Source organism: Ursus arctos, unplaced genomic scaffold (genome assembly GCF_023065955.2).
Source record: "Ursus arctos isolate Adak ecotype North America unplaced genomic scaffold, UrsArc2.0 scaffold_3, whole genome shotgun sequence".
Taxonomy (NCBI): domain Eukaryota; kingdom Metazoa; phylum Chordata; class Mammalia; order Carnivora; family Ursidae; genus Ursus; species Ursus arctos.
In genome coordinates this window covers 50,555,293-50,570,175 of record NW_026622985.1, presented here as the reverse complement: position 1 = coordinate 50,570,175, position 14,883 = coordinate 50,555,293, and the positions used below count along the sequence as shown (strand labels likewise).

General features: G+C 42.2%; 1 protein-coding gene and 1 pseudogene across 1 annotated transcript in view; one reads left to right on the top strand and one right to left on the bottom strand.

Moving 5' to 3' along the window:
• The window catches only part of DNAH11 (dynein axonemal heavy chain 11), a 308,187-nt gene that overhangs the window by 180,147 nt on the left and 113,157 nt on the right, over positions 1–14,883 (bottom strand). Inside the window, 6 exon segments of the mRNA XM_057304208.1 lie at positions 1,402–1,479; positions 2,428–2,622; positions 3,863–3,955; positions 7,804–7,942; positions 11,260–11,376; positions 14,697–14,842. Of these exon segments, the coding sequence (XP_057160191.1) occupies positions 1,402–1,479; positions 2,428–2,622; positions 3,863–3,955; positions 7,804–7,942; positions 11,260–11,376; positions 14,697–14,842 (768 nt within the window).
• On the top strand, positions 2,220–2,324 carry LOC113267328 (small nucleolar RNA U3; annotated as a pseudogene).

Sequence of the window (14,883 nt, the reverse complement as noted above, 5' to 3'; positions counted from 1 at the left end):
TGCACTTGAGGAAGAGGGCTGCTACGGAACAGAAACCAGGGACGCCACTGCATAGCCTACAATGAATACATGGGACAGCCTCCACGACAGAGACTAATCCAACCCAGCATGGCAACCGTGAACGCAGCTGAGAAACTCTGATCTAGATAATCGGGATAAAGAAGGCTTGAGCATAAGAATTCACCGGGTAGACGCTTTATCGATGTCTGTTTAATTAACTGACACCTTACCCCGAATATCTGCCCCAACTATCCTTTTTGCTTTCTCTGAAAAGCCAAGACATTTTTTTTTAGATATTTGTCATCCTAATGGACTCACAGGCATTCAAAAGACTGATAAACAATTGCCAAATACTTTGGAAGAGTAAGTTGCTAAGTAATGTGGCCTTGAGCTCCAGTGTTCTAGTTCTATCAGCTTAAGTAAAGGTTGGATAGAACAGAATCAGTGAAGACTAGATGAAAGAAATTGAATGCCTTAGGAATATTAAGCTTGTATTTTTAGAAACCATTAATCTACTGGAAATTATAGAATTTAATTTTATCCTTCCCTGAACCATGGCCCACATCTGAAACTTACTCTAACAAAATAATTACAGGTCTATCAGTTATCTACTTCAATATTTCAATTATTACATTTTTCACTAGAAAATTCTGATACTAGGCCTCCCTTTGCAATTGTCCCACTCTGGGTTTGGATCTAAACACTGGCAAGTTCCATACACACTCATGCTCTAAAGTCTCATATGCCCAGTCTGATTATTTTTAGTCTTTGGCTACTCACTATGTTTATACCCAAGCACCCTGAATTAAAATGCATGCAGTTCTGCATATACTGTCTGCCAACCAAGAAAATAAGTATGTTGCCAGGATTGTCGGTAAGATCAAACAAAATCAAGAAGTGAGGTAAAAATGGGGATAATAACACCCAGAGCACATCATTGCCATGCACAATAAAACACACATAATGCACCCAGCACAGTGCCTACCAGGTACGCCCCAAAATGTGGCTTTTGCTGTCTCCCTTGTTCTTTTGCCCCTAAAGAGGGTTCGATTTCTCAGAAAGTGTTGAAGGAAAATATTTGGGTTTTTCTTAGTGATGTGAGGGGGAGAATCTAAAATAACTTGGGAGAGATAAAAAAGTAGTTTTGATAAATATGGAAAGCTCAATCTTCTTTCAGCTTGCTTTTCCTATTTGAACACAAGCTTCTATGTGTTACGCTCTCCCTGCCACTAATATGAAAAAAAATAGTGTCAACTGATCAAAAAACAGTATTAGAGCCTCGGCTTCTAACTCAAAATTATGGGGGACGTGGACGAAGGGAACTCTTAAATAGGACTGAAAACAGGCCAGACCAAAATTTCTTCCTTCTATGGCTGAACATGAAGAGGCAATTTTCCGTACCTTGCTCTTTCCCGTGCCTGCATTTCCGACCACAAAGACAGAGTGCCGCACGGCCAACAGCTCCTCAAGTTGGACCACCTGGCGACCAAACAGTCAGTCATGGGTTCCTTTCGTGAGCTGGTCATTTAGGAACAAAGCAAAAAAACAAAAACAAGACTCCCTGCCCCTAAAAAAAATCCCTACCCGTTTTTTGCTTAATTCTTGGCTGACAACTCAAGCCAGCTCCCACTGACAAAATCATGTTCCAGGGAAGTTAAAATGGATGACAAGTGCAAAGTACAGTTTCTCCTGGATCTCCCCAAGCACAACAGGGGAGTAAGAACAAAGACAAACCATTACTCAGTGAGTCACTGCCACGGGCGGAGTGAGGGACATTAGTACTTGGTACGTGGCAGGAACTACTCACAAAACCAATGACTCTTCAAGAAGTGTTGGACAAAAACAGTGCATGGCTAATTACCTCCACCTGAGTAATGACCTACATCTGTTACAATATCTAAAATAGATGCTAAGTGTATTTTAATGTTCCTGTATTCACTACCTCCCAACCAAACATGCATATGCACGAGCCCTTGAGAAGCCAGATGTCATACATGTCAACATTTCTTTCCCACTAAAAGCACATACTAAGGATTTACTTCCAATTTTCTCTAAGGTGGAGAGAAAAGAGAGAAAATTAATTTCTGATGCATGTCACCAAGAACAAGGAGGAAATTTTGTCAACTGAAAAGTATGCTTACACTTCAAACCATGACTTAATCATACGTTCCTTCCCACCGAATGGAACTACAATATAGTTATTTCTACTTACTGTAGTAAAGACTATACTTTCAGGGGTCATTTCTATAGTTTGTTACTACTTCCTGTAGTAAAGCCCGTCAATTTAGAATGCTTTAAAGAATATATTAAGATTGTATAAAGGTCTGTGGAATATGTAAGTTAATGTTTTGGTTAAAGATCACTTAAATGGAGTAATTCTCACTGCAAATCTCAAGAGCTGCCATGAGAAGTACGTGCTCCTTTTACTTTAAGAATGAAGCTCTCCTCGGGCTGCAGGTGGAGCTCCCAGGTGGACTGCCGGACCATTTGTTCCCAGTGCGGCGCTCTCCTCCGGGGCACATCCAGGGCTGGGAAGAGGTCGCCAACCAGGCCCAGAAACACGGGAATGTCGTCTGTCACTATTTTAGGCAAATTGAAGTCCCTTAATGCTCTCATGAGTACCTAGAAAGAAAACACTTTATCGAAGAAGCCGCTACGGGGTGTAACAAACACCTCTACAACTAAAGATGTTACTTTTAATCCTTATATCTAAAGCATGGGGTGGGTATGGATACTGGGCCTCTATTAGGATGGCTTTCTACCTACAGGAAGGGTAAATGCTTGCAAGGTCACATGTCAGAACACAAGAAGGCTCTGCGGATATCACAAACCTCAGACTCAAGTCAGGAAGGAGGCTCTGTTCCTGCTACAATCTGCTTTGATCTTGACAAAGAGTCTGAGGCCCTTCCCTCCTTGATCCTCAAACTCCAAGATATAAATTAACCGGGCCCATCAGATCATTGTGTTCAAAGAGAATCTCTGAGAATCTCAGAATGATAAACTGAACCGTTTTTAGTTTGGGTATTTGTTCTGTATTGGCTGAAAACCAAAGAGGGCTTTAGATTTTAAAAGCAGTACCTTGCACATCAGCATGACTTTTACAGGAGGAGACAGGCAATCCAACAACAGTGACAACACAGAAGAAAACCCCAGCCCAACTGTCAATTATGACGGAGGGGAAGAGAAAGAAGTATCACAGAAGTAGCAAATTATGTAAGTATCCTTTAACATGAAAAGAAACTCATAGGAATAGATTTTTTCAACTTCTCAAGCCGCACGGAATATATGCAGTGCAGCATATCCACTGTTCTCACTCTTTAATAAAGGAAAAACGCTTCCAGAAAAATTAGAGAAGGCGGCTGTTACTGTTTCTCTCCAGCAGGGGTAGAACACAGCCCCAGCAGCTGTGACCACCCGGTGCCAGGCGACCATCCCTCCTGTTTCATTCCTCACGTTCATCTTACAGCCCGTGAAAGGAACACACTTTCCTCCATGAGATTATGTTCTGACTTTTTTCAGGATTAATTTCCCAAATCAATTAATCAGATTTTCTAAATGTTCCTCAGAGGAAATCAACCAGTGATTATGGAATTATTTGATTATGACCGCCAAAATATCTTCTGTAGCTGATATTTCAAAAGCACCTAGAAAATCCCCTTTTCTTTCCTGTATTCATATTCCTACACTCAAGAATACTTGTGTTTTGTAACATAAGAAATGCCAGTCCTCACAATAGTCTACGTGCAAAATAGATTCTATTTGTCCAAGTTGCCCTAGGCCTGGCCCACTGTCCGGGCAGACGCCCATGCCCGTGGCGCTGTCCAGCTACTCGCGCCACAAAACCACGTCCGCGCTGCGGTACCTGATCTTCGGGTCTACTTTTATCTCCTCGTTTCAGGGAGCCAGCTACAACCAAGACAGATTTAATAGCTCGAAGTCCCCAGTCATAATGATCCTAAAAATCAAAACACAGGTTATAGTTTCTCCAAAATTGCATGCGTAAGGTTCTCATTCCAGAGGTAGAAGCCAAAAGCTCTAAGAAAAGAGTTCAAACGAATACACGCTTTAAGGATGTATACTAGTGTCTTCCTCTTTTCTTGGCAACTGTGAAAACCACGTCCCTTCCCCTGCCTCCTGCCCCTTCCCCCTGGCTCTCTGCCTCCGTCAGCAGATCTCTGCCACCAGCACTGAGCTCCAGTGTGCGCCCCAGGCTCCGTCCATCCTCCCGGCTCTTCTCCCCAGAAACCTGCTAACTCAGCCGTGGACTACGTGCACGTTTTCACCTCCAAACACGGCCCACTTCTCCAGCTCGATGGACAGCCCCGTGAGTCCGCTCCTCCAGCCCCAGATCTCTCCCTGCCCTAATCATTCTCCCTCTTCATCACTCGGATGTTCCAACTCTGATGCTGGTGTTGAATACAGTCCAAGCTGTATTATTAAAATTCAGTGATAAAACAGTACCTCTGCTTTGAGACTTTTACGTAATCCCGATGGAAGATTCCTTTCACAGGCTCGGGGCTCCTGGAGGACAGAGCCCAGATCTATTCCCTTTTGTCTTCTAAGTCCCAGCATGGGGCACTGCCCAGGGCAGGAACTCAGTAAAGGGACAATGAATTAACGGACTGATCACATCTAACAGGGCTACTGTCTTTTGCCTTTCATCTCCAACCCACAGAGTGACAACCCTTCTCTCAAATATCTCCCAACTATGCCTGTGGGAAAATCACCACCCTCTCCAAGAATCATCATCTATAAAAAGGCACATAAAAGAATCTAACCACTTTACAGGGCCGTTGTAGGAATGAGTTAATGCTCTGTGGGCAGTGAAACAATATATCCATGTATAAATATGTCCTTCAACCCATTAGTGCATTAGTAAATTCAATTTAGTAGGTCTTGACCATCATTTCTCCTGGTAATAAAATAGAACAGAACAGAATGGAAAATACCAGGTTGCGCTGCAGATAGGAAGGGTAAGAAGTGTTTGGTGAAAATTCTTGTTTCGCAACTATGTATATGACACCCATGGGTGTGTCCCGAGGCTCAACAGAATAAGCAGCTTTTACTGTGGTTCATGGTAAAAATAATCAGTGGAGAGCCACTGATGCAGAAGCAGACTAGGGCTTGTGGAGAGGAGGAAAGGGGGGAGGACTGGAGTGTGGAGGCCAGAGAGACTGGGAAGGGGCTCAGTGCAGTAAGAACATTAAAGGAGAGGGGGTAGAAGAAATTCTGGACACAGGTTTAAGAGGAGTTCGTGACCCTCCTAAGCATGTCAACACAAGGAGTGCTACAATAATCTTCACCATTTTCATTATGTCACTCCACCAGTCAAAAATGGCCACTAGTTTAACTCTAGGAAACAAACTGAGGGTTGCTGGAGGGGAGAGGGGTGAGGGGCTGGGGTAACTGGGCGATGGACATTAAGGGGGCATGGGATGTGACGAGCACCGGGTGTTATATGCAACTGATGAATTACTGACCTCCATATTGGAAACTAATGATGTACTGTATGTTGGCGAATTGAATTTAAATAAAAATTAAATTTAAACCCACTACCCACTGGTGGGGCACCTGGGTAGCTCAGTGAGTTAAGCATCCGACTCTTGATTCTAGCTCAGGTCATGATCTCAGAGTTGTGAGATCAAGCCCTGTGTCGGGCTCTACGCTCAACGTGGAGTTTGCTTGAGATTCTCTCTCTCCCTGTCTCTGCCCCTTTCCCCTCAACATGTGCTCTCTTAAATAAATAAATAGATAGATAAATAAGTAAATAAATTTTTAAGAATCATCCACTGGTTCTTTTTAAATCCATCCCTACAGCTTAGAAAGTTATCAGCGACTGTTCCTAACCCAGCCCTTCCGTCTTGGCCTCACTGCCGTCCCTCACACATCCAGGACACTCGTTTAGTTGGAGAGCACTTCCTTTGACTGTTCTACCTGACTCCCAACACCTCCCTGTTAGAACTGCGATCATCTTCTCATCCTGCATCTTCTTCACATTCTTATTTCACGTAAACTGAATCTCCTAAGTTCTCTGAACTCAGAAATCTGAGTGCACTTGCTTCATCTGTCACCTTCCTCACCACCGCCAGCAACAAACACATTGCTTGGATATAGTAAATGCTCATTAAGTGTTTAAACATGACCCCTGGGAATGGATGTGGTTGCGACTCTGTGTTGCCTGGGTTCAGTGTCATGCTTTTCTTCTGACTTCTGCCCGCTATAAAATTAAAATGAAAAAAACTAATGATGTACTGTATGGTCACTAACATAATTTTTAAAAAAAGAAAAAAAAAATTAAAATGAACTCTTTGCAAAAATAAAAAGGAAATTATAAACGAGAAAAATAAAAAATACTCAGTCTTATTACCCACAGACAAAAATAAAAAATCACAATTTTTTTCCAGGCATGCACATACATACATACACACACACACAAATATATAATGCACAGAGTCTAAAATAGAAAACACATGTAAGTTGTATATCACATCTAGTGTGGTATGCTGCTTTCTGCATGTAACACTGTCGTAAACATTTTTCCATATTATTAAATTTGCCACAATTTCCCCCTCACAATGTAAATTTATAGTTATAAAAATGACAACATGAATTTCTCTCTCAGATCCCAAATTCCACTTCAACAACAGGTAAATTTAAAATGAGTACATCTGTCAGTACGGGTAACTATGTGGTTCTAACTGTGGCATTTTAATACCTTCATGCTGGAAGAGCTGCAACATAATGTCACCAGGAATTAATGAAAGGTCATCAAAAGACTGAAGTCAAAGGTGACCACAGAGCTGAATTCAAAAATAATGAGGCTGATACCCATGTCATTTTTGCAGCACATCAGCAACTTCAGTGAAACAGCAAGAAGCTAGTGACCGGCTAAAAGGCACAGCACAGGGACTACAGTCAGTGGCACTCAAATAGCCTTGTATGGTGACAGATGGCGGCTACACTTGTGATGAGCGCAGCATAACGTACAGAGATGTTGAATCACTCTGTTGTAGACCTAAACCGAATGTAGCATCATTTTCAACTATACTCAAAAAAAAAAAAAAAAAATCAAACTAGTGAGGAAAGAGTAAGTTTGACCCACTTCAGAGACTAGGAACTTACAGAGCAAAAGTAAAAACAAAAAACAAACAAGCAACCCCACCTTCAAATAAAACATTACCACCAAAGTGAGAGAAATTTTAATTTCAAATTTCTTGAGGGGTTCTTCAGAAAATCAGCTTTTACTTCTTTTGACTCTTACAAACACTCCTGCCATCTCTTACTAGAAAATAATGTTCTCACCAAGAAAGGGAGATATCATAAAATTCCATGTATAATTATAGCACTGCTGAAGGTTAAAGAAAACCACAGAGCCCATTGATGAAAACTATATGAAGTACCAACAAAACAGTCAACTTAATGGGCGTCTGGGAGACTCAGTTGGTTAAGCGTCTGCCTGCAGCTCAGGTCATGATCTCACGGTCCTGGGATCAGGCAGTACTGGGATCCCTGCTCAGCGGTGAGTCTGCTTTTCCCTATACCTCTGCCGTCCCCCTGCTTGTGTGTGCACTCTCTCTCAAATAAATAAAATCTCAAAAAAAAAAGTCAACTTAAGATGTCTCGAGTTTAATTTTTGAAAAAAATTTAAGAATTGTAAAATAAAGATTTTCAAAAATTTTATAGAAAATAAAAGATTACTCCAAAATTTCTGTCATGTGAGTGATAAATTACCCAGCACCTGTATTTCCAAAGCAGTTTTAATGGGATATAAAAAGCAAGCCAAAGGAACAAAAAGCCCCTCACCTGCTTGGAGAGGAGCCCCCTGCAGAGCGTGTACAACGTAACGAACTTGCGGGCTAATGAGCGAGCGTCTGCAAACCCTTCAGCAACTAACATGATTTCACAGATTAGCTCAATGTCAGGGGCCACCATGGCACAGGGCCTAAAATGTAAGTAAGAAATTTAGCTTATTAATGTTATAAGGTACTAAGTACAAATTGCTGAAATAACTGATTAATTTGTATCCACATTCTCACCATTCCCAAGCAGCTCACAATTACCCCTGTCCATCACAGTTAATGAGACCCTTCACTTCAACTAAAAAACGTCCTGTTTGTTACTAGATACGTAGAAAACTTTGGAATGTGTGTAAATGGCAGAGGAATGGGCATAGAAGTTTAAGGGAAATCTGTGGTATATCCAGGAAACTCCTACAAATTGTCATTGCAGAAAGAGGAGTGATACTTGGTGCTAGAGGCCACCTTTACCCGTGGCCAGCGCTTGGGTGGTCAATGTCTAATGACCAGCTCTGCAAAATCTAGCATCAGCTGATTTCCACGGAATAAACATCTCCACCATGGCTAACTTCCATCTATCAACACATGGCTAAACATGAGCCTGGGAAGAGATGCCCAATAGCACACCACCAAGGAAACAAAATAGAGAGAACCGAAGAGCATCAATATTAACCAGATAGAGAAATTCAATTAGGCAGTGATGCGCTGTGAGTACTTGTCACCTTTGTTTCAAATATAACCACATGTTCATATAATTTAGCTTCTATCAGTGGCTGAACTCAACAACAAACTCAAAAATTTCATGTAAATCTAATCAGCGTCTCTTTCTTTTTTTTTTTTTTAAAGATTTTATTTATTTATTTGACAGAGAGACAGCCAGCGAGAGAGGGAACACAAGCAGGGGGTGTGGGAGAGGAAGAAGCAGGCTCATAGCGGAGGAGCCTGATGTGGGGCTCGATCCCATAAAGCCGGGATCACGCCCTGAGCCGAAGGCAGACGCTTAACCGCTGTGCCACCCAGGCGCCCCTCAGCATCTCTTTCTAATCAGCATACCAGCGAGTTCTGGTATACTGCTGTCTCAGGCCAGCTTGGTTAGACTTTTAAGATAAAAAATTTACCGAAACATAACGTTTAAATCATAACATTCAACAATCTAGATAATGTGGAGAGATGTCTTAAAAGATGCAAATTATCAAAACTAATTCAAGAAGAAAAAAAAATCTGAACAACTCCATGTCTACTAAAGAAATGAGTTTAGCATGGAAAAAAAACTGCCACCAAGAAAAATTTAGGTCCAGATGGCTTCCCTGACTAATTCTATCATATATTTAAGGGGTAAATAATACCAATCCTACACAAACTCTGAAGAAAATGGCCAACTCATTACACAAGGTCAGCATTACCCTAATGCCAAAACCAGATAAAGATAATACAAGAAAGGACACTACAGACCAATATCCTTCTTGGCATAGATGTTAAAATCCGCAACAAAGTAGCAGCATATTGAATCCAGCAACAAATAGAATAGTATAATAGTATCCTGAGCAAGTGGAGTTTATCCCAGGAATGCAACTTTGAGGAATTGCTTAGCACTTGAAACATCAATCAATATTATTCAGTACATTAATACAAAGAAGGCCAAAACCACATGAAAACTACAGAACAAAACTTCTGGAAGAAAACATACCTGAAAACTTTTGCAATATGGGACTAGTCAAACTTTCTTCACTAGCATATTTTTAAATGCCAAATCGATAAATTCATTTCACCAAATTTAAAACTTCTGTCTTTGATGGATACCATTAAGAAAATTAAAAGGCAAGCTACAAGTTAAGAGAGAAATACTTGCAATATATGAATTTAACAAAGGAAGCCTGCACAGTACAGCACTCCACAGAAGTGAAGTGTGGGAATGGCCAGGAAGGTATGCGAGAAAATGTTCAACATCATTAGCCATCATGGAAATGCAGCAAACTAAACCCACAATGACATACCAGTACATATCTATTAGATAGGCTAAAACAAGTAAGACTGAATACACTAAGTTTTGATAAGAACGCAGAGCAAGTGAAATTCTCACACAGTGATGGTGAGACTGTAACATATTACAACCACCTTAGAAACCAGACTGGCAGCTTCTGATAACGTCAAACACACATTTGCCATGAGGCTGTCGTTCATAGATATTTACCCAAAAGAAAATGTATGTTCACACAAAGATCGTAGATGAATGTTCATAGCAGCTTTATTCCAAGGAGCCCCAAACTGGAAACAACCCAAATGTCCATCACCTGGTGAATGGATACACAAATTGTAGTATGTCTCCACAACAGAACACCAACCAGCTACACAAAGGAACTACTGCGAACTCAACTCGGAGGAACCCCCAAACCTTAATGTTCAAGCAAAGAGGCTAAGTCAAGCAAGTACATACTGTATGGATTCACTTAGCGTGAACCCTAGGAAAGACAAATTTAACCTCTGGGCCCAGAAAGCACAACCTGAGGTGTGGGGGGTTCATTTCAAAGAGGCACAACTTCCAGCTGTGTTGGAAATACTCCACATCCTGATGGCGGTGATGTTTTCATGAACTGCACCCTTGCATGCATGCACTTACATGAAATGACGCCTCAACAACGTTCGTTTACGATAGGAGTTCAACCTAACTGGTTCAGATAGAGCACAGCTTCCCTGATGGACTTTAGTAAGTGTATATATTGGTGAAATATTTTTGGAAAGCAAGTCATCAGTAGATATTTTAATCTTTCACCAGGTAGTGCCACGGGTAGGAAGCTATTCTGGGTAATAATCTGAAATAGGCAACTTTTCATGTGAAGAGGTGTTTATGGCCTGCTCTCTTATGATCACAGAAAACTGAAGAGAAAAACACAAACCCTTCATGTCAGACAATAGGGAATGGTTAAGAAAATTATGGACAAGCCATGAAAGAGACTGTTTTGAAGCTACATAAAAGAGCATTTCCAAGGAATTTCCAACAATACGATCAACTGCTTATGTCAAAATATTAAATCAGAAATAAATAAAAATCATACCAAACCTCATATCTCAACTCCATAAAATCTAAATTATAAAAGAGCCAGAAAAAAAATACAACAATCATTTCTGGGTGGTAAAGCTGTTACCTTTTATTCTTTTCCGTATTTTCCAAATATTCTGTCATCAGTAAAAAAAATTTGTAATAAAAATATTATCACAAAAGAGCTGGTATTAACCGTTCGAATGCACCATGTGACTTCTAAGTAACGATTTTAAGTTCTGGCTTCATATTTCCAAAGAGTTACTTTATCATGATGAAAGTTCTCGCTATCAGGGAATCCCAAAGAAATAATAAGGAGTTTTCCATGGGAATTCTCAAGGAAAAACAAATCATTTAACAGTGCAAACCAGCAACGTTAGGTGGCATGAGTGTTCCAGACGCTAAACCACAAAGCTTAACACTTGCCTGAAAAGAGCTTTGAGATTTTCCGGTAATTCCGTTCGACCAGCATATCCTGGGTTCATAGTAATAAATATTCCAACCGATGGCTTCAGCGTGATGGCTTCCCCAAGAAATACAAACCTACCGTAAGAAGAATGTTGATGGAATTAAATGTGCTCCTTGAATGTGAATACACATTGACAAATGCAAACCATTGCAAAATGCAAATTATTATTAGGGAGCTGTTGATTCCCGGTGATTTTCTTTAAAACTCATATGCATACATATTCTGAAGATGTTTTGAAGCATGTTGATTAAATATGCACTCCCTCCCCCACCAAGAGTTACAACTAGGGGAAGTACCCTTTTCTATTTTAGCAGAGCCATAGAGGCTGGAATATAAAAATGAGGACTTGACTGCTTTAACAGTTACTGAAAGGTGATGTCATTTCTGCCTTCATTGTCGGCTGTGATTCTTCGAAAAGGATACCGCAAAGACAGAAAATACTCATGTTAAGAGGAGAGAGCGGCTTCTTTGTTCAGTCTTCATTTTGCCTATTTGCTCACCCTCCCCCTTCACTCCCTCCTACCCTTCCTCCTATTTATTCAGCAAGTAGCTGTTGACTACCATGGAGAGACAGAAGAGCGTGGTGGTTATGACAGAGAGCTCCAGACTGTGAGCATTCAGAGACCAGTTCTACCACTTTAGACACGTGCCGTTCCCTCAACTCATAAGAAGGAAAGGGGGTGGATGAGAATATTACCCACCTTATTGGATTATATGAGGATTAAAAGAGATTATGCATATAAAAGGCTACGAGGACAATGCCCAGAAGATGGTAGATACTCAACAGATGTTAGCTATGACTGTTGCTATTATCATCACTTACAGGCTTTGGGGAAGCTGTGAAAGATTTGTAGGAAGATCTGCAAGGGCCCAGTTAGACTGCTGATGGCTAGGGCCGTGGAATGGGCAAGGGACGGAGGAGCCAAAGTGAAGGACAAGTAGAAGGAAACTTTCAAATGAGGGGTAATGACAAAGTATAAGATTTTCTCTTGCTGAGAAAGAAAAGGGATGAAGTGGTCAAGGACCTGGGCCTATGTCACAGAATAGAGAGCGGAAAGAGCCAGCCACAATTTTTAGGAGTAAGAGCTTCTGAGATACTCAACAGCTAAGAGAAGATGGATTTTGTGTAGCCAAGGGAAGAATGGAGAAACCTTCATTCACAGCCTAGCAGGCCAGGGAAGGCAGACAGGCCTGGCAGGGCTGCTCGCAGAGAGGGAACTACTGTAACAGAGTCCCCGGCCGCTCGCCCGTGAGACATAGCAGGAAGAGCCACAGTCAAGAGTGTGGACTTTGAGGGGGCAGAGCCCGCAAGAGGCTGGTAGGCTTCACCAAGGCCTGGTCCCACCGAGTAAATCCTCGGATGTAAAGAGCATGTAGTAAAACACATGAGATCATGAAGAAGCCTAGCCATCTGTGCATGGGCCAGCAGGAGATGAGCAGGGGCAAGTCCCATCTGCACAGACGTGGACAAAGAGGACGCTATCGGGAAGTATGGCTGGGAGTGGCCAGAAGTCCTTGCATGGATCAGTTATGTAAGGCTCCAGAAGAGAGGATGGCCTCACACAACATCTAGGTTACATCAAATGTAAGATTTTGACTAAAAACTAAAATATGCCTGGGAGGGGGGTCAAAGAGGAAAGAATCTGGGGCGCCTGGGTGGCTCAGTCGTTAAGCGTCTGCCTTCGGCTCAGGGCGTGATCCCAGAGTCCTGGGATCAAGCCCCACATCGGGCTCCATGCTTTGCTGGGAGCCTGCTTCTTCCTCTCCCACTCCCCCTGCTTGTGTTCCCTCTCTCGCTGGCTCTCTCTCTAATAAATAAATGAAATCTTAAAAAAAAAAAAAAAAAGAGGAAAGACTCTAACTTCTCTAACATAGCCTTAGAGGAGGGGCAGGGAAGGCAACAGACACGTGGTCAACTGGCAACCGATATCTGAGAGCCATGCAGCAGCAGGATTGAGAGGTTTTCTAAGAGGTGAAAATATCCAGATATTACCTACAATAACTGGAAACCTTATAATAGTCATAGCTTCAAGGGGCTAGATGATCCTTCCTTCACTGGGAGACTGAAGTGTTTCTGTGGACAAGACAGCTAGCTAAGCAAAATACCCTAAGAAGTGGGGTAAGTAGGTAGGCCAGAAAAATGAGATTGCCTTGTCTATGAAAAATGTTACAGGGAAAACCACAATTGAGTACTATAATTCTTATTTTTTTTTTAACGCTTTTTTTTTTTTTTTTTTTACAGAGATAGAGCCAGCGCAGGGAGGAGGAGAGGGGGAGGGAGAGGGACAAGCAGACGTCACCAGCATGGAGCCTGACGCAGAGCTCCACCTCATGACCCTGAGATCATGACCTGAGCCAAAACCAAGAGTTGGACACTTAACCGACTGAGCCACCCAGGCACCTCTATAATACTTATTTCTCAAATTAAGCCAACAGACCCCAAGTGCCAGTCATGTTTTATCTTTCAAAACATGGCACCATGTTGAGAAGTTCCTAGGCTCTGGAGATACTTGGGCAGTTTCTGAAGTAACTGAGGAACCAGGAGAGTGCGTGGGTGTTACCTACTGTGAGGGAGCAATGAGCAAGCAGGGGTTGCTAGAGACTAGGATTTCGATTTTGGATCTATTGAATCTAACAGGCCCACACACCATCAAGTGGAGTCTTGGGATGCCCCTAGAGGCACAGTCTTCGGAGCTGTAGGTATCAGAGAAACAAAGTCTGGGCATCCGGCAGCCAGCAGCAAACAGATGATTCTCAAAGCCACGTGATGGGGTGAAATCATGAAGGGAATGAGACCCAAAGATTGAGGCCTGTGGCATCCAATATTAATAAGGTCAGGAAACGCTAACAAGGAAAAAGAACAGCAAACACTGACACAGGGCTTACTGCGTGTGAGACACTTGTGCAAGCGTTCTGTATTTAGCTAGCATCGTCATCTGCATGGCAGCCACTGTTTTCCAATTTTGCAGAGGACAAGAAACCAGAGCAGGAGCCTCCCTGAGGGTGGGAGACGACCAGCAGGCTGTTGGGATTCTGGGACTACGTGAAGAAGTGTGCCCAGCAGAAGGGAGGGACCAGGTTTGTCCAATGCCGCCAGAAGGTCCAGTTAGATCGCGACTGAGAACCGGTAACTGGATTTAGCACTGTCAAGGGCATTTATTTTTTTCAGTATTAATGTGGTACACGTCTGTTGTAGTCAACAATTAAAAAACCACTGATAAAAAAATGGGAGAAGAATGATTCAAACTCATTCTTCAAAATAAACCCGTCTCTCTTCTTCAACACATTTCCTGAGACAGGGAGAGGCAGCAAGAGAAGGGCAAGATGAGGCTGACTGCCTTACTTCATGGTCCTCTTCAGATCCGTAACAACAGAGAAGTCACGCGCTACTCACCTCCTTTTCCTGTTTCTGATGGCATCGTGTATCAGTTTCACTTGTACGGCCACCACGGACAGGACTTCCACAGAAATTCGATTGAACTCATCAAAGCAGCCCCAAGCCCCTGTCTGCACCAGTCCCTTGTAGATATTTCCTATGGACTAAATCACAGAGCAAGGCATTAAGAGTTTAACAGAAGAGG